This window comes from Octopus sinensis, linkage group LG28 (assembly GCF_006345805.1).
Source record: "Octopus sinensis linkage group LG28, ASM634580v1, whole genome shotgun sequence".
Lineage (NCBI taxonomy): Eukaryota > Metazoa > Mollusca > Cephalopoda > Octopoda > Octopodidae > Octopus > Octopus sinensis.
In genome coordinates, this window is record NC_043024.1 from 10,373,953 (window position 1) to 10,399,831 (window position 25,879).

General features: G+C 40.8%; 1 protein-coding gene across 1 annotated transcript in view; it reads left to right on the forward strand.

Moving 5' to 3' along the window:
- Nucleotides 1–8,479: 8,479 nt before the first annotated feature.
- Nucleotides 8,480–25,879, forward strand: part of LOC115225774 (actin-related protein 2/3 complex subunit 2) — a 61,782-nt gene continuing 44,382 nt past the window's right edge. Inside the window, exons 1-2 of the mRNA XM_036514576.1 lie at nt 8,480–8,817; nt 8,903–8,994. Of these exons, the coding sequence (XP_036370469.1) occupies nt 8,921–8,994 (74 nt within the window). The 5' untranslated portion in view covers nt 8,480–8,817; nt 8,903–8,920. The remainder of the gene's footprint in view (nt 8,818–8,902; nt 8,995–25,879) is intronic.

Sequence of the window (25,879 nt, forward strand, 5' to 3'; positions counted from 1 at the left end):
ACAAGTTTTTATACATCATATAACTTATATCAAATATCATATATTAGCGCTTCTGTCCATTCTGGTAGATTTTTCAAATTGCATCCATTCTGGTGGATTTTTCAAATTGAACTATATCATATATACAATGGGCTATATACATATATACGACGGGCTTCTTTCAGTTTCCATCTGCCAAATCCACTCACAAGGCTTTGGTCGACCTGAGGCTGTAGTAGAAGACACTTGCCCAAGGTGTTATGCAATGGGACTGAACCCGGAACCATGTGGTTGGTAAGCAAGCTACTTACCACACAGCCACTTCTATGCCTTTCTAGAAAAAAAATGAATGCACTCTTCATCATCAGCATAAAAAACATCATTAAAACTATATTTTATGAAAATAATCTAGTGAAAATTTGGAATACCTGAAGTGGTTAGAAGAAATTTAAAAAGATCTGAAGAAAGAGACAAAGATATGATGTGTAGAGGTGGAAGCAGAGACATAGATCTGATGGGTAGAGGTGAGAGTAGACACATGAACTTGATGTCAGGGATCTTTTCGGTTTGAACGGCAGTTTTTTCTAGCGGTGTCATATGAAATTGTCACCCATAATTATGACCCTAGTATCGATTTATTGCATTTCAATCTGTTTTAGGGTTAGGGGTGGGGGGAAGGGTATCTTTTTTTCTTCAGAAATGTAAATAAACCCAATCTGTTTCTTAAACGAGGGACATATTCATACAGCACAGAATGTTGTTTACCTCAATAGACGTCATTGATTGGTTGAAATTGCAAAAATTGAAGAAAAAAAACAACAAATATCTTACAGACTATAGAATTTTCTCAATAAAGCCAAGAGAAAAATATGTTTTATAAACACATTCTACCAGTATACGAAATTATGTTAAAAACTGCCGTTCAAACCAAAAAGATCTCATTCTTTTATTCTTTTGTGGTACCCCACAATTCAGTGAAGATTTTAAAATTATTTAACGGATATTTGCCCTCATCTTGTTTGTTATTAACACAACGTTTCGGCTGATATACCTTCCAGCCTGGGTTGTCATTCCTAAGGTATTATTATTATTATTATTATTATTATTATTATTATTGTTCAGGTCACTGCTTGGAATCGAACTCGGAATCTTGGGATTAGTAGCCCGCTCACTTAACCGCTATGCCATATGCCCCAGATCAAACCGAAAAGATCCGATGTCGGTGACCCACAAAATGCAAGTGCCGTCCTCTGATCATTTGACCTATTTGGTTTTCATGACAATGAAACCAGATATTGGTAAAGGAGGGACCAATAAAGACATAGAACAGGTGATATTTAATCAATGCCAGTAATGTGAGCCGTCATTAACGACTCTTTTTATTGGTTGCATTAATGGTCTATTGCCTCGTTAGCTGTGTAGGTATAGAGTTTCTGTTGCTTTACTAAGGAATCTTGCATACCATTATCTAACATGTGTTGTGTATTCTTTTACTTGTTTCAGTCATTTGGCTGCAGCCATGCTGGAGCACCGCCTTTCAGTCCAGCAAATCGATCCCCAGGATTTATTCTTCGTAAGCCTAGTACTTATTCTATCAGGCTCTTTTGTCAAACTGCTAAGTTACCGGGACATAAACTCACCCGCATCGGTTGCCAAGCGATGTTGGGGGGGACAAACACAGACACACACACAAACGCATTCATATATATATACATATATATATATACGACAGGCTTCTTTCAGTTTCTTTCTAGAAAATCCACTGACAAGGTTTTGGTCAGCCCGAGGCTATAGAAGAAGACACTTGCCCAAGGTGCCACGCAGTGGGACTGAACCCGGAACCACGTGGTTCTTAAGCAAGCTACATACCACACAGCCACTCATGCATGTTTATTAAAAACAATGTGAACAAATAAGCGTTACGGTTGACAGAATAACCTGAATGCTAAGGATTAAACCAACCATATCCAGCCCAAATATTCTATTTGTAGGAAAAGGTATGAGATCCAAAACTAAGCAATCACATCATTGAAATCTTGGAGCTCTCTCTCTCTTCGCCCTTTTCAAGCCTAGCCAGGCTCATGGGCCCAGTTTCCTGGTTTCTATGGCGTATGTGTTCCCCAGCTGGACGGGACGCCAGTCCATCACAGAAAATAAATGCGCCCTTTAAAAGCCTAGCCAGGCTCATGGGCCCGGTATCCCGGTTCCTATGGCATATGTGTTCCCCAGCTGGATGGGACGCCAGTCCATCACAGTGTTACTCATTTTTGCCAGCTGAGTGGACTGGAGCAACGTGAAATGAAGTCTTTTGCCCAAGAACACAATGCGTTGCCCGGTCCAGGAATCGAAACCACAATCTTACGATCATGGTGCTGACACCCTAACCACTAAGCCACGCGCCTCCACTATTAATTCAAAGCAATGTGAATAAAAAGCATTGTTTGACAGAATAAAGTGAATGCTCAAAGATGAAATGTCCCTTGAAGGTGTAGCAAAACCAATTTCTATAATGGTATACTGGAGTCAACTGGCCTTTTGTAGGCTCCATGCATTAATCTTTAATGATTGGTCATCTGACCTATTATTTGAGTTTGGAACATTTGGTTGAGTCCTGTATTTTGATTGGTCGAGTATTGCTTAGGACATGGATCTTAGAACCAATCACATTGTGCATAATATATTCTCAAACAACTAATCTGAATCATTGCTGGGGCCTACATCATTATCTTCATCATCATCGTTTAACGTCCGTTTTCCATGCTAGCATGGGTTGGACGGTTCGACCGGGATCTGGGAAACCAGGAAGTTGTGCCAGGCTCCAGTCTGATCTGGCAGTGTTTCTACAGCTGGATGCCCTTCCTAACGCCAACCACTCTGAGAGTGTAGTGGGTGCTTTTTACATGCCACCAGCACAGGTGCCAGGGAAGGCTGGCAGTGGCCACGATCGGTTGGGGCTTTTTACCTGCCACCAGCACAGAAGCCAGTCAAGATGGTGCTGGTATCTGCCACGTTCGGATGGTGCTTTTCACATGTCACTGGCACGGGTATCTTAACTACAATTTCCATTTGATTTTTATTTTGATGTTGGTGTTAACGTACTTGACTCAATAGGGTCACTCTATGATCCAAGGTTAGCACAGCAGGCCATCCTGCGAGCCATGAACTCACTTCATTTGTCAGGTCTTCACAATCACTGCATATCTCAGGGGTCTCAGTCTTTGTCATTTCCTCTGTGAGGCCCTATGTGCCACCGGCGCGGGTATCACAACTACAATATCCATACGATTTTTATTTTGATGTTGATGAACTTGAGTTAACAAAACATCTATGACAGAGGGGTGAGAGATTTTCAGGAAGGTGAGTCCTGTTATTTCTTGCTGTTATAGTGGAGCACATGTCACCAACGATGGCCAGAGATGAATTATATAAATGATGGATAAACCATGCAACTACCACCTTGTAATTGTTGAATTTAAAGGATGTTTTCGGTTTGAATGGCAGTTTTTAACATAATTTCTAGGTAACTAAACACTTTTAAACTTCGCATACTGGTAGAATGTGTTTATAAAACATCTTTTTCTCTTGGCTTTATTGAGAAAATTCTATGGTTTGTAAGATATTTGGTCTTTAATTTCTTGCATTTCGGCAATTTCAACCAATCAATGACGTCTATTGAGGTAAAAAAACATTCTGTGCCGTATGAATATGTCCCTCGTTTAAGAAACAGATTGGGTTTATTTACATTTGTGAAGAAAAAAAATACCCTTCCCCCCACCCCTAAGCCTAACCCTAAAACAGATTGAAATGCAATAGATCGATTCTAGGGTCATAATTATGGGTGACAATTTCATATGGCACCGCTAGAAAAAACTGCCGGTCAAACCGAAAAGATCCAATTTTTTTAAACAAAGTAAATAAAACAAAAACAAAGGATCGACTAGTCACGACTAGCTAGCGCGGATGCACGAGTACACGAGTGCGCGCACCGGGGGCCACTCATCTTAAGTAGTACCGGTCAACTATGCCTTTCATATTTTCGAGGTCGATAAAATATAGTACCAGTCATATACTGGGACGAATGGTATCGACTTCTCCCTTACTACTCAAAAACTATTGGCCTTGATTCTAAATTAGAAACCATTCTTTATTATAAGTAATAGGAAAGCAGTAAGCTGGGTTCATTGAATATTCTGGACATGTTTATTTATTATTCATTGAAGTGACATAGTTTTTGGTTTCCTCAATTGTAATTCTTGGTAAGAAGACAAAAAACCATCCCAGTTGGAAGAAGCCGGAAGTTTTATGAAGGAAGAATGAAGGAAGAGAGGAGTGTGCGGGGGGAGGAGAGGAATTAGAGACAGGGAGAGAGAGAGACAGGCAGGCGGGCAGAGAGAGAGATGGACAGAGAGAGAGAGATAGAGCGAGAGGGTGACAGAGCGAGAGGGAAGAGAGGAGTGTGGGGAGAGAGAGACAGGCAGGCAGGCAGAGAGAGATAGAGACGAACAGAGAGAGGGAGATAGAGCGAGAGGGTGACAGAGCGAGAGGGAAGAGAGAAGTGTGCGGAAGGAGGAAAGAAATTAAGCAGGGAGAGAGAGACAGGCAGGCAGGCAGAGAGAGATAGAGACGAACAGAGAGAGGGAGATAGAGCGAGAGGGTGACAGAGCGAGAGGGAAGAGAGAAGTGTGCGGAAGGAGGAAAGAAATTAAGCAGGAAGACGGACAGGCAGGCAGAGCGAGAGGGAGATAGAGAGAGAGGGAGATAGAGAAAGAGGGAGATAGAGCGAGGAGACAGAGCGAGAGGATGACAGAGTGAGAATGCGAGAGGGAGAGGGTGAGAGAGCGAGAGGGAGACAGAGCGAGAAGGAGATAGAGAGAGGGTGACAGAACGAGGAGACAGAGCGAGAGGGAGATAGAGCGAGAGGGAGATAGAGCGAGAAGGTGACAGAGCGAGAGGGAGACAGAGTGAGAGAAGACAGAGCGAGAAGGAGTGACAGAGCGAGAGAGATACAGAGCGAGACGGAGATAGAGTGAGAGGAAGAGAAAGCGAGAGGAGACAGAGCGAGAGGGAGATAGAAAGAGAGGGAGTTAGAGCGAGAGGGAGACAGAGCGAGAGGGTGACATATACACGGATGTGGTTGATATGAGAGTCACAGAGAAGAGGGAAGGACGGAGTGTAGAAAAAGAGAAATAGGTTAATCAGAGAGAGTGGGAGTAAGAGAGATAGAGGAAGAGAAGGAGTGAGAGAGATACAGAGGGTGAGAGGAGTAGATAAGCGGTGATGATTGATAAAGTATGAGACGTATAGAGAGGAGGGAAGGAAGGACAGTATAGAAAGAGAAAGGAGTTAATCAGAGAGAGAAAGAAAGGGGAGTGAGAGATATACAGAGAGGGGGTGAGAGAGAGATATATAGGCGGAGGTGGTTGATAAAGTATGAGACATACAGAGAGGAGGGAAGGGAGGAGTGTATAGAAAGAGAAAGAAGTTAGTCAGAGAGAGGGGCATATTACAGGAGATGATTGATAAAGTATGAAATATATGGAGAGGGAGAAAGGAGGAAGAGTATAAGAAGAGAAAGAAGTTAGTCAAAGAGGGAGGAGGAGTAAGAGAGAGAGAGGCGGAGATGGTTGATAGCGTTAAAGCCGCACAGAGAGGAGGGAAGGGAGGAGTGTACAGAAATAGAAAGAAGTTAGTCAGAGAGGGAGAGGGAGTGTAAAAGAGGCACAGAGAGGAGGGAAGGGAGGAGTGTACAGAAATAGAAAGAAGTTAGTCAGAGAGGGAGAGGGAGTGTAAAAGAGGCACAGAGAGGAGGGAAGGGAGGAGTGTATAGAAAGAGAAAAAAGTTAGTGAAAGAGCGAGAGGGAGTAAGAGAGAGAGCGGAAAGATGATAGATAAAGTATAAGACAGAGAGAGAGAGAGAGAGAGAGAGAGAGAGAGGAGGAGACAATTTGATAAAGCAGAGAGAGAGAGAAGGAGAGAAAGCGGGCGAGGCAGAGATATATAAAAAAAAAACAATGGCCAGCCAAGTGACACCAAAAGATAATAAAAAAACCATAGCCACCTCTATAAAAAAGTGTGGTTTTGATAACATAAACCGTACTTTTGCTAATTGCCCCAAGGTATCATGTAGTTGTGAGCTGATAAAAACTTATCTTCTTGGCCCAAAGTTCTCAATCGGGGCCCCATATAATTATTGTTTTGAGTTTGCACACAAGGAAAATAATAAAACTGGGGGGTCGGTCCATGGTTAGTATTTTAAGGACCCAGGACAAAATTCTGTATTTATTGCAAGAAATTATTGGGATCTTTTCATTGTGGATGTTTTCACTTTGACCGGCAGATTTTAAAAATAATTTCTTTGTAATAGGCGCAGGAGTGGCTGTGTGGTAAGTAGCTTGCCTACCAACCACACTGTCAACCAACCACATGGTTCCGGGTTCAGTCCCACTGCATGGCACCTTGGGCAAGTGTCTTCTACTATAGCCTCGGGCCGACCAAAGCCTTGTGAGTGGATTTGGAAGACGGAAACTGAAAGAAGCCCGACGTATGCGTAGGAGTGGCTGTGTGGTAAGTAGCTTGTTTACCAACCACATGGTTCCGGGTTCAATCCCACTGCGTGGCACCTTGGGCAAGTGTCTTCTTCTATAGCCTTGGGCCAACCAAAGCCTTTTGAGTGGATTTGGTAGACGGAAACTGAAAGAAGCCCGTCGTATATATGTATGCGTGTGTGTGTTTGTGTGTCTGTGTTTGTCGCCCTAGCATTGCTTGACAACCGATGCTGGTGTGTTTACGTCCCCGTTACTTAGCGGTCCGGCAAAAGAGGCCGATAGAATAAGTACTGGGCTTACAAAAGAATAAGTCCCGGGGTCGAGTTTCTCGACTAAAGGCGGTGCTCCAGCATGGCCGCAGTCAAATGACTGAAACAAGTAAAAGAGAGTAACTACAATAATTTCTTGGTGACTGCAAAGAAATTATTCTAAAAATCTGTCGGTCTGAGTGAAAAGATCCCAATAAATATTTTACACAAAATAATTTTTGTTAAACAAAGTAAATAAAACAAAAACACAAAGTAAGGATCGACTAGTCACGACTAGCTAGCACGGATACGCGAGTGCGCACACCGGGACCACTCTTCTTAAGTAGTACCTATGTACACATATTTTTTTTCTTTACTGCCCACAAGGGGCTAAACACAGAGGGGACAAACAAGGACAGACAAACGGATTAAGTCGATTATAGTGACCCCAGTACGTAACTGTACTTAATTTATCGACCCCGAAAGGATGAAAGGCGAAGTCGACCTCGGCGGAATTTGAACTCAGAACGTAGCGGCAGACTAAATACCTATTTCTTTACTGCCCACAAGGGGCTAAACACAGACAGGACAAACAAGGACAAAGGGATTAAGTCGATTACATCGACCCCAGTGCATAACTGGTACTTATTTAATCGACCCCGAAAGGATGAAAGGCGAAGTCGACCTCGGCGGAATTTGAACTCAGAACGTAGCGGCAGACTAAATACCTATTTCTTTACTGCCCACAAGGGGCTAAACACAGACAGGACAAACAAGGACAAAGGGATTAAGTCGATTACATCGACCCCAGTGCATAACTGGTACTTATTTAATCGACCCCGAAAGGATGAAAGGCAAAGTCGACCTCGGCGGAGTTCGAACTCAGAACCTAACGGCCGACGAAATACCGCAAAGCATTTCGCTTGGCGTACTAACGACATACCCATGTACCCATACATATTTCTTTACTACCCACAACGAGCTAAACACAGAGAGGACAAACAAGGGCAGACAAAGGGATTAAGTTGATTAGATCGACCCCAGGGCGTAACTTGTACTTAATTTATCGAACCCGAAAGGATGAAAGGCAAAGTCGACCTCGGCGGAATTTGAACTCAGAATGTAACGGCAAACGAAATACCTATTTCTTTACTACCCACAAGGGGCTAAACATAGAGGGGACGAACAAGGACAGACATAGGTATTAAGTCGATTACATCGACCCCAGTGCGTAACTGGTACTTTATTTATCGACCCCGAAAGGATGAAAGGCAAAGTCGACCTCGGCGGAATTCGAACCCAGAAATACCGCTAAGCATTTCGCCCGGCATGCAAACATCTCTTATTTCTTTATTGCTCACAAAGGGCAACACACAGGGGACAAACAAGGACAGACAAAGGGATTAAGTCGATTACATCGACCCCGAAAGGATGAAAGGCAAAGTCTACCTCGGCGGAATTCGAACCCAGAACGTAGCGGCAGACGAAATACCGCTAAGCATTTCGCCCGGCGTGCTAACGACATACCCATGTACCCCCCTCCCAGCAAAACGTTCGACGTCGACGTTGGTCCATTCGACGTTTCTGACGACAACGTCGCCGACGTTCAAAACGCCCAACCGCCCAAACCGGAAATGACGTCACGGCTCATCATTATCGCTCTCCGCATCCAGTCTCAGTTGCAGTTCGAGTTCCGGTTCCGGTAGTTCTCCTCTGTTTTTGTTATTTTCTTACCTCCTTTTCCTCTCCTCTCCACAAAAGACAAAATCTCTTTCCCTCTTTTCTTCCACCAGAGCCGAAAAACCCCCCCGAAAAGCCTTTTCATCTGGGACATGATATAACACGTCTATTAACAATTTTACACACACACACCCCCCTTTTTTTTAATTGATCAATTAGCGAAGCACCTGGTCAATTAAGGGGCGATCGGACCTTCCCAGACGCATAAATATTGATATATATCGATTTATGTGAAGGTTTTTGTGTGGTGTGAGGAGTCGGGAAAGTTTCAAGTAGGAGAAAGTTTCTGGTCCGAAATATTTTTGTGAAATTTTTTGGGCTTTTATTATTATTATTATTATTTTTTTTTATACAAAAAAAACCGGAAAAAAAGGGGAAAAAAATTGCTCCAGCTGAAATACATCCGTGATGATATTGTTAGAGATTCATAATCGTATAGTGGAGGAAACTTTACGACTCAAGTTCAAAAATGCCTCGGAAGGGTGAGTACAAAGATTATATATATGTGTATATATGTATGTATATATGTGTATATATATTTATATGTATGTATATTGCTCTGTGTATATGTATATTTCTGTTATAAACACACCCATCAAATCAATCTGTTCTCTCTCTCTCTATATATATACCCATCACTGTCTTTTTTATATGTATATATATGTATATATATATATATGTATATATTGCTCTGTGTATATGTCTATTTCTATAAACACACCCATCAAATCAATCTGTTCTATATACATATATATATATATATATATATATATATATATATATATATATGTGTGTGTGTGTGTGTGTATATTGCTCTGTGTATATGTATATTTCTGTTATAAACACACCCATCAAATCAGTCTGTTCTATATATGTATATATATATATATACCCATCACGGCCTTTTTTATTTTGCTTATATATATATACATATATATATATATATATATATATGTATGGATTTCAAAATAGAAAATTACTCTTTAACGGGTAATTTTTACATGCTAGAAATAGCAGCCAACACGGCCAAAAACCACAGTTTTATAGCAAATTTCGAAGTACATGAAAAATAAAAACCTTTATGTACCTATATATATATGTATGTATATTGCTCTGTGTATATGTCTATTTCTATAAACACACCCATCAAATCAGTCTGTTCTATATATATCCATCACTGTCTTTTTATTTTGCTTATATATATATATATATACACAAACACACACACATATATATCCGTTGTTCTTTTTTGTCTATATATACATAACTGTTCTATACACACTGGTGTGTGTGTAATAAATAATGTATACGCACATACATACACCCACCCACCGACTTAGCTTCTATACCGCTACTTCATATATATAGAAAGTATATATATATATAATCATATACGCCCACAGATACACTTTAAGATTATATACATATATATACATATATATATATATGTGTGTGTGTGTGTGTATCAAATTTTGTTACTCTTTGATGTTATATATACATACATTTAACACACACACAACTATATAGTATATATATATAATATATATATATATATATATGTGTGTGTGTGTGTGTGTATATTGCTCTGTGTATATGTATATTTCTGTTATAAACACACCCATCAAATCAGTCTGTTCTATATATGTATATATATATATATACCCATCACGGCCTTTTTTATTTTGCTTATTATATATATATATATATACATATATATATATATATATATATATATGTATGGATTTCAAAATAGAAAATTACTCTTTAACGGGTAATTTTTACATGCTAGAAATAGCAGCCAACACGGCCAAAAACCAGAGTTTTATAGCAAATTTCGAAGTACATGAAAAATAAAAACCTTTATGTACCTATATATATATGTATGTATATTGCTCTGTGTATATGTCTATTTCTATAAACACACCCATCAAATCAGTCTGTTCTATATATATCCATCACTGTCTTTTTATTTTGCTTATATATATATATATATATACACAAACACACACACATATATATCCGTCGTTCTTTTTTGTCTATATATACATAACTGTTCTATACACACTGGTGTGTGTGTAATAAATAATTGTATACGCACATACATACACCCACCCACCGACTTAGCTTCTATACCGCTACTTCATATATATAGAAAGTATATATATATATAATCATATACGCCCACAGATACACTTTAAGATTATATACATATATATACATATATGTGTGTGTGTGTGTGTGTGTGTGTATCAAATTTTGTTACTCTTTGATGTTATATATACATACATTTAACACACACACAACTATATAGTGTATATATATATATATATATATACACACGCACTCACACCATTCACGTATTACTGACTGATATATATAAACCTTTTTGCTTTTTTTCTTCCCTTTTCATTATCAAAAAGCTATAAATGCTTTCATTACAAAAGAAAGTGTGTTAAATATTTCCCCTGGTTCCGCCATCTCACAACCGTTGCCCTGTCACACCTCGCTTTGTGTCTGACACGGTTTCAATACCGCGTCAAACTTTATTGTTCACCCTTCCTGGGCCGTTGTCGATATAATATAATCTAACACCAAATCAAGCACCGAGGTGGGATTTAATTATCTCATACGAGTGTCGTGTCTCCAAGGAATTAATTAAACGAAGCAACGGCTGGGAACCCCCAGAACTAATTGTGTTTATGGACAAGGATGTTAGTTAAGCAAGGCACAACTACACTTTGATGCCACACCGTTTATTTCTCCCATAACTCTCTCACGGATGTATATTTTTTAATGAAATTTTGTACATGTATGTTTTCTAGGGTGTAGCTTACGATTATGTCGATAATATAAAAAATTTACCAAAAGATGTATTTTTGAATGAGTCTTTGGATCATCCTGTTCCCACTTTTGCCTTTGTTTCCTGATAATTCTCTTCAAATGGTGTATTTTTAAATGACATTTTATAGAATTATATTTTCGAGAATGTAGATTATAATTATGCTGATAAAATCTTAAAAATTATATACTTTAGGATTTTCAGATCGCTTTTTCTTTCTTCCCTATCATCAATTTCTGTGATTTTATAAGTTAATGTTATATTTTTTTTAGATTTATATATTTGAAATATCAACATTAAATAATCCTTCACTCTCAAAAACATTTTTTTTACAAAATTTCCTTTAAAAATAAAAATGTGAATTTTGGAAAGTTGTGAAGAGACAAAGTCGAGAAGAGAGGAAGGAGAATGATCCGGAATTCCTTGAAAACATTAAAAATTTTTAATATTATCAACAGAATTTTAATCTCCACCCTTGAAAATGCATCACTGCAAAATTTCTTTAAAAAATACACATTATTTAGAAAATTATGTGGAAACTAATTTATGGGAGTATCGAACTGTAGTTATGCCCTGTAATAAATCCTCCACCGCTGTTTAACACCAGGTTAGCTCTGATCAGATAGAACTATGATCATAGCGTTCCATATATGACCATCTCGTTTATTTTGGAGTAGTGTCATCGCAGACTATTATCCACACTGTGTGTATCTGTCCTTTTGTAGATGATAAAGTGCGAAATGAGGTGGGTAATTTGAATTTAGGTTGAACGACCACCTCTGTGGTTCCGTCTTTGATGTCTTCCCGTCCACTCACCGAATTTCTGCGAGGAACAGCAAATTTTATTCTCTTAATTAGCCTTGGTAGATAACATTGTATAATTACTGTAATTAACGCGGAATGTGCGTGTATGATGCGCCTGTCAGACGAAGGATTAATTTATAAAAAATAACACTCAAGGAAGTGCTAGAAATAGCAGCCATGGGATGGGTTTGTGTAAAACTAGAATGCATTTTATTTGATCCTAAAGGTCAGGCTCGATCGGGGCCGCTAATCTCAGATGTGTGTCTCTGTGGGAGGCTACCCAACCATGGCCACCACCGCTGTATGTATATATGTGACAGTATATATATAACAGTGGAAATAAGATTGTAGGAAGGTGGCGGAATATTGTTGGTGAAACCGTTCGACATTCCACGTCTCTTCCGTGATTTTATATATGTATATATTATAATAAGGCGGGGTTGTCACGTTTGGAATGTCTTCGTTTTAGAGAGTTAACAACAACAGCAGTAAGAACGATTTGTATTTGAAAGTATGAAAGAAAATATTTTAAAGAATATAGAAAATGGAATCGATTGTTCTTTGATTCTTCACCCAATACTTATGTAATCACCGATCTGACTGTCACGTTGCTGAAGATTCGATCTTTGGAATCGCCCGTGTCACGTTCCGCTAATTAATTTCTTCTCCCAAATCGACCCTAATTAACACAGAGAGCACCTGTCCGGGGTTGTTAGCTTTTTTGTTTAAAAAAGAAAAAATTATAGAAAAACGTTTCTATCGCCTCCTTCACCGCCACCACATTTGAAAAATTTTCTGTTAATTTTACCCAAATTTTAAAATTTTAACAACTGTCACAGACATTTGACATGTGGCTGATCGATTATTGAACTGTGAAAAACCTTTATTGTTATATTATTATTATTATTATTTCGTCTGCCGCAACGGTCTGAGTTCAAATTCCGCCGAGGTCGACTTTGCCTTTCATCCTTTCGGGGGTCGATTAAATAAGTACCAGTTACGCACTGGGGTCGATATAATCGACTTCATCCGTCTATCTGTCCTTGTTTGTCCCCTCTGTGTTTAGCCCCTTGTGGGTAGTAAAGAAATAGGTATTTCGTCTGCTGCTATGTTCTGAGTTCAAATTCCGCCGAGGTCGACTTTGTCTTTCATCCTTTCGGGGGTCGATTAAATAAGTACCAGTTACTCACTGGAGTCGATATAATCGACTTAATCCGTCTATCTGTCCTTGTTTGTCCCCTCTGTGTTTAGCCCCTTGTGGGTAGTAAAGAAATAATAATAATAATAATAATAATTAATTATTATTATTATTGCTTTACGGCCTTTCGTTCGTCTTAACGTTCTGAGTTCAAATTCCGCTGAGGTCGACTTTGCTTTTCATCCTTTCGGGGTCGAGAAGATAACTACCAACGAAGTACTGGGGTCTATGTAACCAACTTAACCCGCCCCACAAAATTTCAAGACTTGTGCATTACATAATAGAAGTAATAATAATAATAATAATAATGATAATAATAATAATAATGATCCTTTCTGCTACAGGTATAAGGCCTGAAACTGGGGGAGAGGGGGCTAGTCGATTACATCGACCCCAGTGTTTAACTGGCGCTTATTTTATCGATCCCCCGAAAAGGACGGAAGGCAAAGTCTACTTCGACTGAATTTGAACTCAGAATTGGTGTAATACTATTTACTCTTTTACTTCAGTCATTTGACTGCGGCCATGCTGCAGCACCGCCTTTGGTCGATCAAATCGATCCCAGGACTTATTCTTTGTAAGCCCAGTACTTATTCTATCGGTCTCTTTTGCCGAACCGCTAGGTGACGGGGACATAAACACACCAGCATCGGTTGTCAAGCAATGCTAGAGGGACAAACACAAACACATACACACACATATATACATATATACGACAAGCTTCTTTCAGTTTCCATCTACCAAATCCACTCACAAGGCCTTGGTCGGCCCGAGGCTATAGCAGAAGACACTTGCCCAAGATGCCACGCAGTGGGACTGAACCCGGAACCATGTGGTTGGTTAGCAAGCTACTTACCACACAGCCACTCCTGTATACATATACACATATACGCCGGGCTTCTTTCAGTTTCCATCTACCAAATCCACTCACAAGGCTTTGGTCGGCCCGGGGCTATAGCAGAAGACACTTGCCCAAGATGCCACGCAGTGGGACTGAACCCAGAACCATGTGGTTGGTTAGCAAGCTACTTACCACACAGCCACTCCTGCACCTGATAATGATAATTATTCTTTTAGAACCATAGTGATGGTAGTGAAGTAGTCTAAGCACCATGCGAGATTCATCAAAATAGTCTGCATTCCAAAGTCCAAAACATTGGCAGGTTTCTTTTCTCTCTGTTCCTGTTAGACAAGTGTATCTAGGACTATTATTATCCAGTGTGATCGTTGCCCCACTTTTAAGACGGATGGATGTGTCACACGAGAGGGATTTGGTTGTTATATCTAGCAACCTAGTAATAGAGGCTACGTTACTAGATGAATACCAGTGATATGCTAGGCACTGAATCATGTAGATGGTCTTGTTGGTAGTCAAAAGAGGTAGACTAGGGGTAATAGGGGCCAAGGAGGGAGTGTCTACGTTGTTGCTCAATTTGCTAGAAATAGCAGCCAGTTTTCTCTCAGATCGCTCCTGCTGCTGTCTTTGAATTAGAAAAATGACACATAGGCGCAGGAGTGGCTGTGTGGTAAGTAGCTTGCTAACCAACCACATGGTTCCGGGTTCAGTCCCACTGCGTGGCACCTTGGGCAAATGTCTTCTACTATAGCCTCGGGCCGACCAATGCCTTGTGAGTGGATTTGGTAGACGGAAACTGAAAGAAGCCTGTCGTATATATGTATATATATATATATGTTTGTGTGACTGTGTTTGTCCCCCTAGCATTGCTTGACAACCGATGCTGGTGTGTTTATGTCCCCGTTACTTAGCGGTTCGGCAAAAAGAGACCGATAGAATAAGTACTGGGCTTACAAAGAATAAGTCCTGGGGTCGATTTGCTTGGCCGCAGTCAAATGATTGAAACAAGTAAAAAAAAATACACTAAAAAAAAAAATAAATGAAAATAAAAAGACGAGAAGGTCAAGAGTGGAATGTCTTTAATCACAGGTTTGCTCGTTTACAGTCGACATGTGGTCAAATACCAGGGAAAAAATATTTGGAAAAAAATAAAAGAAAAAAACCAACAAAAAAACATTTCATAGTAGATAAATAGACACACACACACAGTTTCTCTCTCATACATACATACATATCTATTTATACACACACTGACACACATGTGACGCCCTCCCACCAACATGCTGATGTCTTCTTTTTTGTAGCTGTGTCTCACCCTCTCTCTCTTTTGCATACTATTTCTCTCTCTCTCTCTCTCTCACTTCTCCTCTCCTTTTTATCTTCTACAAGAAATTTAACTAATGATAGATCTAATTTCGTTTACTTGATCCAGTCATTGGATCATGGCCATGCTGGGGCACCATTTTAATGGGTTTTTTTTCCTCTCAAACAAATCAGACACCAATCGTCATCATCATCATCATCATCATCGTCGTTTAACGTCTGCTTTCCATGCTAGCATGGGTTGGACGATTTTGACTGTGGGCTGGCAAACCAGATGGCTGCACCAGGCTCCAATCTTGATCTGGCAGAGTTTCTACAGCTGGATGCCCTTCCTAATGCCAACCACTCCGAGAGTGTAGTGGGTGCTTTTACATGCCACAGGCACGAGGGCCAGTCAGGCGGTACTGGCAATGACCTTGCTTGAATCTTTTTACACATGCCACCGACACAGGTGCCAGTAAGGCGAAGCTGGTAACAATCACGCTCGGATGGTGTCTTTTACATGCCACCGGCACGGAGGCCAAATAGCCGCTCTGGCAATGATCACACTTGGATGGTGCTCTTAATACCCTACTAGCACGGGGCTCAAATGCCAGTAAGGTGACATATATATATATATATATATATGTGGAGGCGCAATGGCCCAGTGGTTAGGGCAGCGGACTCACGGTTGCAGGATTGCGGTTTCGATTCCCAGACCGGACGTTGTGAGTGTTTATTGAGCGAAAACACCTAAAAAGCTCCACGAGGCTCTGACAGGGGGTAGTGGTGATCCCTGCTGTACTCTTTCACCACAACTTTCTCTCGCTCTTTCTTCTGTTGGCCTGCTCGCTTAGCCAGCGGGGTGGCGTCATTTGAAGGCTAAAACAATGCAAAGTGCATTTTGACCAGCAATGTGTAGCAACATCTGATAGCCTGGTCGGTCACGGTGATATATATATATATACACTAAATATACAGGGGGGCCCAAAAGTAGGTTTACAGTTATCGCTTAGGCCCTTTAAATTTCTTTTAAAACATTTTACTACATTTAATTTCTATCTTACAATTAACTAAATTAGAATAGAATAATGGTTTCATATTTTTTTATCATTAAGATCTAAACTGTTAAGATAAGAATGCAAAAGAGATAGTTGAATAACTGTAAACCTGCTTTTGGGCCACCCTGTATATATATATATATATATATATATATATAATATATATATATATATATATATATACACACTCTTTTACTTGTTTCAGTCATTTGACTGTGGCCATGCTGGAGCACCGCCTTGAGTCGAGCAAATCAACCCTAGGGCTTATTCTTTGTAAGCCTAGTACTTATTCTATCGGTCTCTTTTGCCGAACTGCTAAGTTACGGGGACGTAAACACACCAGCATCGGTTGTCAAGTGATGTTGGGAGGACAAACACAGACACACAAAATATACACACACATACATATATATACATATACACGATGGGCTTCTTTCAGTTTCCGTCTACCAAATCCACTCACAAGGCTTTGGTCGGCCCAAGGCTATAGTAGAAGACACTTGCCCAAGGTCCTACGCAGTGGGACTGAACCCAGAACCATGTGGTTCGTAAGCAAGATACTTACCACACAACCACTCCTACACCTATATATATATAGGTTCACCCTGGTTGACATTTCTACTTGTACAAGTTGCTGTGCAGTGGGATTGAACCTGAAGCCACGTGGTTGCAAAGTGTGCTTCATAACCACAGCCTATTCACCCCACCACACACACTTCAACACCTATCACACTTATATACGGCAAGTAGTTGTCCTCTTCAGAAACAGAGGAAGATGAGGTGGGAGGGTGCTCATTCTCTGATGAGTGATTAATAAGACTGGAACATGACATAGTAATCTTTATTTTTCTGTATGCAAAGATAATAACCCTATGTACATATCTAACTTCTGCTGACTCTTTTGCCACAACTTTCTCTCACTCTTTCCTCCTGCATCTAGCTGCTCACCTGCGACGGACCAGCGTCCTATCCAGGTAGGGAACCTATACGTCAAGGAAAGCAGGAAACTGGCCCTACGAGCCAGGCATGGCTTGATAAGGAACAAACAACAACAACAATATGTGTGTGTGTGTGTGGAGGCACACAGCCTAGTGGTTAGAGCAGCGGACTCGCGGTCGAGGGATTGCGGGTTTGAATCTCAGACCGGGCGATGTGTGTGTTTATGAGCGAAAACACCTAAGCTCCATGTGGCTCCGTCAGAAGGTAATGGCGAACTTCTTCTGACTCTTTCGCCACAACTTTCTCTCACTCTTTCCTCCTGCATCTTGTAGCTCACCTGCGAAGGACCAGCATCCCATCCAGGTGGGGAGGTTATATGCCAAGGAAACCGGGAAACCGGTCCTTATGAACCAGGCATGGCTCGAGAAGGAACGAACAACAACATGGTGCGCATAAAAAGCACCCTGTACACTCCGTAAAGTGGTTGGCATTAGGGAAACCATCCAACCATAGAACCTATGCTAAAGCAGACAATGAAGCCAGGCAAAATGCTTAGCAGCATTTCATCCATTTTTATGTTCCGAGTTCAAATCCTGCTGAGGTCGACTTTGCCTTTCGTCCTTTCAGGGTCAGTGTAATTGACTTAACCTGCCTTACCAACTCCAATGAAGCTAAAGGGTGATACTGAAACATTCAGCTGCCAAACCGTCCAACCCCTGAAGGGGCCCATTAAATGATTGATGATCTGGATATAATCTCCTCCAAGATTTCAGCCCCTTGTATCTATGTTGTTTGTGCATTGTGTTATTACTCTTTTGCTTCTTTCAGTCATTTGACTGCGGCCATGCTGGAGCACTGCCTTTTAGTCGAGCAAATCGATCCCGGGACTTATTCTTTGTAAGCCCAGTACTTATTCTATCAGACCGTTTTGCCAAACCGCTAAGTGACGGGGACGTAAACACACCAGCATCGGTTGTCAAGCGATGCTAGGAGAACAAACACAGACACACAATCATACACGCACACACACACACTATATATATATATATATATATATACATATATACGACAGGCTTCTTACAGTTTCTGTCTACCAAATCCACTCACAAGGCATTGGTCGGCTCGAGGCTATGGTAGAAGACACTTACCCAAGATACGATGCAGTGGGACTGAACCTGGATCCATGTGGTTGGTAAGCAAGCTACTTACCACACAGCCACTCCTGCGCCTATTAGTACTCGATTTTTGTACTTTGAGTTCAAATCCTTCTGTGATGGACTTTACCTTTAGGGTTGGTAGTCCAGCAGTGCAGTATCAGTGTAGCCCCTTCTCCCTCAAGCTTTTACATCCTGAAAACTGGTCAGCTGCACCAGGTTCCAATCCGATTTTCTCAAGCATAGTACAATGCCAAAGTCTGGAAATAAACAACCCCCCTTCTATGATGGTGATGCTCATTTACAACCATCACATGATGTCAGCCCCAGAGCACACACATACACACACACATAGTTAATTTAATTTTTTGGCTCAAAAAGCAAAAAGCAAGGCCATGTAGGGGGACATGGAGTTATGTACAGGGAGGGTGTTCATGCAAAGAGTTCAGGCCATTTGTGGTCAAGAGAGACTTTGAACCGAGCGGTCGTTGGCATCTTCACTATCTCGTCCGGCAGCTTATTCCACGGATCCGCAACCTGGACGGAGAAAGCCCCTCTCCTTCGATTGAGATGAAATCGTCACAGATAGAGCTTTTCGGAGTGACTCCGCAGCCTACGCTCTGTAGCAGGAGTGAAGAACAGCTCTTTCGAGAGGTTACACTTTCTGCTTATGATGCTGTGGGCGAGAATGAGATCACTATGGCGTCATTGTTTTTCTAGAGAATAAAGGTTGAGCGTCTTCAGCCTTTCTTTATAAGACAAATGCTTGAGACCAAGAACCATGCGGGTAGCCATCTTCTGGACTCTTTCAAAATGATGTATGTCTTTGAGGAGATAATGAGAAGAGGCTTGAATCCCGTACTCCAATATGGGTCTCACCAGTGTGACATAGAGCGGTAGGAATATGGCTGCTGGAATAAAGGCGGCGAGCTGGCAGAAACGTTAGCATGCTGGGCGAAGTGCTTAGCAGTATTTCGTCTGTCGTTACGTTCTGGGTTCAAACACCGCCGAGGTCGACTTTGCCTTTCATCCTTTCGGGGTTGATAAATTAAGTACCAGTTACACACTGGGGTCGATGTAATCGACTTAATACCTATGTCTGTCCTTGTTTGTCCCCTCTGTGTTTAGCCCTTTGTGGGTAATAAAGAAATAGGTAGGAATATGGCTGCTGTGAACATAGTTAGGTGACAAGTCTCTTAACCACACGGCCACATCTGTGGCTTTGTGTCTATATCCGTGAGCAATGATAGGATGAGTGTGACTCAAGTGTTTTTCATCACATAGGTTGGTACAATCAGGATTTAAATGTGACAAAACAAATATCACGACAACCCCCCCTCTCTTTCTCTCTCTCTCTCTTCCTCTCTCTCTCTTTCCCCTTCTCTTTTCCTCTCTCTCTCTCTCTCTCTCTCTAAACTAGACAATGCTTCTGATATCTGGCCACTCTACCAGTTCACTTGTGTTCCGTTCTTTGTATTCTATTCTTTTAATTTATTTTTTTACTTGTTTCAGTCATTTGACTGCGACCACACTGGAGCATTTGCCTTCAAGGCTTTTTTAGTCAAAGCATTTGACCCCAGGACTTATTCCTCATAAGCCTAATACTTATTCTATTGGTGTCTTTTGCCTAACTGCTAAGTTACAGGGACGTAAACACACCAACATCGGTTGTCAAGCAATAGTGGAGGGACAAACACAGACACAAACACATGTACATAAATATATATACACACACACACACAACAGGCTTCTTTCTGTTTCCATCTACCAAATTCACTCACAAGGCTTTGGTCATCCCAAGGACTGAACCCAGAACCATGCAGTTGGGAAGCAAGCTTCTTACCACACAGCCACACCTGCACCTATATATATATATATATAGATATATATATATATACACACACACACACATATATAGGCGTAGGAGTGGCTGTGTGGTAAGTAGCTTGCTTATGAACTGCATGGTTCTGGGTTCAGTCCTTGGGATGACCAAAGCCTTGTGAGTGAATCCCGTTGTATATATGTGTATATATATATATATATATGAGTTTGTTTATACTCATTGCCGAGGGTCAGGGGCCTCAGGTGCACCCACCACTCCACCAGGTTCCTCCCCATCTGGTCCTTGATCTCATTTCCTTCATTGTCATTGCTTGCAACCATCTACTCAGTCTCCGCATGGATGTGAGATGTAGATGCAAAGGTTCTCCTCTCAGATAAAGTGATCAAAATACTGCAGTTTGTCATCACCTGGCCATCCTCTCCAACATTCTTTCCACTGCATCTCCTCAAAGAATGAATCATTTGTACCCAGAGCCACCACCCAGTTTATCTGCAGTGGTTGTCTGTAGCACATTGTCTTCAAACACTCTCAGCTGCATTCTGTCGGCTAGACTTATACTCATGCTTCTCGTTGATACAATGCTACTGGCCAATCTAGGCTTAACCCTTTCGATACCAACCTGCCTGAAACTGCCTCTGGCTCTGTAGTACAAATGTCTTGTTTTCATAAGTTCTGAATTAAAATCTTCCACCAAACCTTAGTCACAATTTATGTTCCTAACCTTAGCTGAATGATAACCAAGTTATTTTACTAAATTCTTTGTTATATTTAAAATTAATTGAAAGAATCACAGAGCATCTCAACAGAAATATGGTGACAATAGGGTTAAGTAGAAGTTTCAACTTGATGCTCTTCTCAAGTGGACAGTCTCTCCATCCATCCATCCATGGATAGTTTTGATTTTTCATCTCTTGTTTCAGTCATTAGACTGTGGCCATGCTGGGGCACTACCTTGAAGAATTTTTGTTGAACTTACTGATCCAAGTACTTTTTGGTAAAGCCTGGTACTTATTCGATCAGTCTCTTTTACCAAGCCTACCACATTATGGTCCCCAGTTTGCTATTCTGCTTGCATGGACCCTCTTTGATTGCTATTTAATTCTGGTGGACCTGCATAGCCATTCAATGTCTAAAAACTAGTCTATTATATAAAATCCGTTCTGTCTGTCTGTGTGTCTTCTAGGATCTTGGGCATCCTCCATCCGATTGCACTCAAGTTTGATACATAGATACCAATGGTATCAGGGCGTGTATAAGTCTTGAAAAAATTACAAAAATGGATTCCAGCTGAGAATGGGATTGATAAAGCCGTGGAACGTGCATTTGTACACGCAAGTACATCAGCTGTGGCGATCGATACTACGCATACATGAGTAAAAATGCATGTGCAGTTTGTGCAAAAAAGCCGGCTGGCTTGATGACTGAAACAAGTAAAAGAAAAAAAAAATATATATATATAGGCGCAGGAGTGGCTGTGTGGTAAGTAGCTTGCTAACCAACCACATGGTTCCAGGTTCAGTCCCACTGCGTGGCATCTTGGGCAAGTGTCTTCTACTATAGCCCCGGGCCGACCAATGCCTTGTGAGTGGATTTGGTAGACGGAAACTGGAAGAAGCCTGTCGTATATATGTATATACATATATATGTGTGTTTGTGTGTGTGTGTTTGTCCCCCTAGCATTGCTTGACAACCGATGCTGGTGTGTTTACGTCCCCGTCACTTAGCGGTTCGGCAAAAGAGACCGATAGAATAAGTACTGAGCTTACAAAGAATAAGTCCTGGGGTCGATTTGCTCGACTAAAGGCGGTGCTCCAGCATGGCTGCAGTCAAATGACTGAAACAAGTAAAAGAGTAAAAAGAGTAAAGAGTATATATATATATATATATATAGTAAAGTTTATTTGCCAGTTTTAGCCCCAGGAAAATATCTTTTCCAGCTGGCTATGGACACACACTTTGTGTTCCCATAGTATTAGCAAGAGAGGCCATTGCTCCCATCTTTAGCCCTTGTGGTACTCACAGACCTAGGTTTCTGGGTTCTTTCCTATCCTTGATGCGAGATAATCACAGGCTGGTGATGAGGGTTTTCTCAGGGTGCTTATGCTATATACTTTTTAAGCAACACACAGACACTGATCTCATAAAGAGAAAAACAGTTAGTTTTTAATCTCTGAGTGAGACACTGAATAATAAAGTTTATTTGCCAACAGAATGTGATAGTCTATATATATATATATATATATATATATATATCATCATCATTTAACGTCCGCCTTCCATGCTAGCATGGGTTGGATGATTTGACTGAGGTCTGGCGAACCAGATGGCTGCACCAGGCTCCATTCTGATCTGGCAGAGTTTCTACAGCTGGATGCCCTTCCTAATGCCAACCACTCTGAGAGTGTAGTGAGTGCTTTTACGTGCCACCGGCACGAGGGCCAGTCTGGCGGTACTGGCAGCGACCATGCTCGAAATGGTGTTTTTTACGTGCCACCTGCACAGGAGTCAGTCCAGTGGCACTGGCAATGACCTCACTTGAATGCTCTGTTCACGTGCCACCGGCACAAGTGCCAGTAAGGCGACACAGGTAACGATAACCCTCAAATGGTACTTTTTATGTGCCACTGGCACGGAAGCCAGACAGCTGCTCTGGCAGTGATCCCGCTCGGATAGAGCTGTTAGCGTTCCACTGGCACAGGTGCCAGTCATCGAATTTGGTTCAATTTTGATTTCACTTGCCCAACAGGTCTTCGCATGCAGAGTTTAGTGTCCAATCAAGGGAGGTTGGCATGGGTGCAGTCTTCGAATTTGGTTAGATTTCAAACACATACATACAGGGGCATTATAATATATATATATTATATATATATATATATATATATATATATATATGGTATATATATATTACGTAAAAAGCACCCACTGCACTCACGGAGTGGTTGGCGTTAGGAAGGGCATCCAGCCGTAGAAACACTGCCAGATTTGACTGGGCCTGATGAAGCCTTCTGGCTTCACAGACCCAGTAGAACCATCCAACCCATGCTAGCATGGAAAACGGACACTAACGATGATGATGATATATATATATATATGTATCCTTGTGGTACCAGTGCCGGTGGCACACAAGAAAATCATCCGAACGTGCCGTAGCCAGTACCGCATAGACTGGCCTCCGTGCTTTGGGACGTAACAACACCATCCGATCGTGGCCGTCCCCAGCCTCATCTGGCACCTGTTGTCGGTGGCACATAAAAACACCATCCGAGCGTGGCCGTCTGCCAGCCTCGTCTGGCACCTGTGTCGGTGGCACATAAAAACACCATCCGAGCGTGGCCGTTCGCCAGCCTCGTCTGGCACCTGTGGTCGGTGGCACATAAAATCACCCACTACACTCTCGGAGTGGTTGGCATTAGGAAGGGCATCCAGCTGTAGAAACACTGCCAGATCTGACTGGCCTGGTGCAGCCTTCGGGCTCCCCAGACCCCAGTTGAACCGTCCAACCCATGCTAGCATGGAAAACGGACGCTAAATGATGATGATGATGATGATGATATATGCAGGGGGATTACTGTATATATATATATATATATGTATAATATATATATATATATATATATATATACACACACACACACACACACATACATATATATTTATATTTATGTATGTCTATATACTCCTTGTTTAAAAATAACTTTGTACGCTACCAAAGCATAGAGTAACCCATGACATTAATGTAAAATTATTTTTTTTATGACTAAACACAAAAACAAACCTTAACACACACATATATACATACTCAACACACATACATGTATGTATATTTATATAAATATATATACTGTTTTTTTTTCTATATATATATAATATATGACTGACACACATTAACACAATACGCATGACATTAAAATCAAATTTAATTTTATAAATTAATTATATTCTTGACATCAAAACCCATTTAGTGCATATAGAGTGGCTTCTAGCACACAACTAACTTTTCAAATATCAACAGCACACACACAGTATATATACACACACACACAGTATATATATACCACACACACAGAGTATATATAAACACAAGTTGTGACTATCCTGTGCACAACACACCCATTTATTAAAAAAATACTTTCAGGATGATGAGAGCAGTTAGCTTTATTAAGTGTTAGTCCACTAATCTCTCACTCTCATTTTTCACACACACACACACACACACTTCCCTGCCTCTTTGATTATCTTCCTCTTCGCTCTCCTCCCCCCCCTTCTTTCCCCATCTCTCTCTCTCTCTATTTCTCCATCATCTCTCTTTTTTTTTTTCTCTCTCTCTCTCTTATCTCTCTCCTCCCCACTCCTCCCTGTCTCTTCTGACTTCTGCTTCTCCGGCTCCTCTCTCATTCTCCCCCCCCCTATCTTCCCATCTTGTTTCTTCTCCCCGCCTTCTCTTTTGCCTCTCATCTCCTCCCCATCTCTTATGCCTCTCCCTACTCTCTCCTTTTAGTACTTTGTTACAAAGCTACCACTTGTGTTCTGAAGCATGTGTGGTATGTATATGTGTGTGTATATATATAATAATATATATACATAATCTCTCTCTCTCTCTCTCTATATATATATATAAATCTTTATATATAGATATATATATATAAATCTCTCTCTCTCTCTCCTCTTCTCTCGCTCTCTCTCTCTCTCTCTCTCTATATATAATATATATATATATATATAATATATAGATATATATATATATATATTGTGTGTGTTTGTGCATTTATACATACACACACTGCGTAGAGAGAAAAGTGTGTCAGCCTTGAGATGTGTAGAGTTTGTTAGCTCATCATACAGACACGTATATCTATCACATTTAACTGCATTGATCTCATTTATTTCTGAGAGCCTGTGAAGGCCTCGGGCACTGCTCCTAAACCAAACCAATAAAAAAAATAAACTTGAGTGGGTGTATATATATGTGTTTGTGTGTGTGTGTGTTATATACAAGAGTTAAGGAAAGTGGTAGATAAGATCCGGGCTACGTATGTTTGAGGTGACCAGGGTTGCATGCCCGGCAGTCTGGGTCGCCTACCATGAAATATGGAAAGAACTTTTTTCAGTTTATTGTACTTTGATATGAAAAAAAATATCCACACCCTTCCGTCTCGATAAACCACTATTGTCCCTGAAAATTGTTTTTTTATATTTACTACGGATTGCTTGAACCTAACTTTCTTCCTACACCTTGATCCCTAGATCTTTATATATATAGCTATCTATGTCTATATAAATATATATATATAATTTTAATCCAAACGGGAAACAAAAAAACAACAACAATGAACAATTACAGTATTATTATTAATAGGCGCTCAGGAAATGG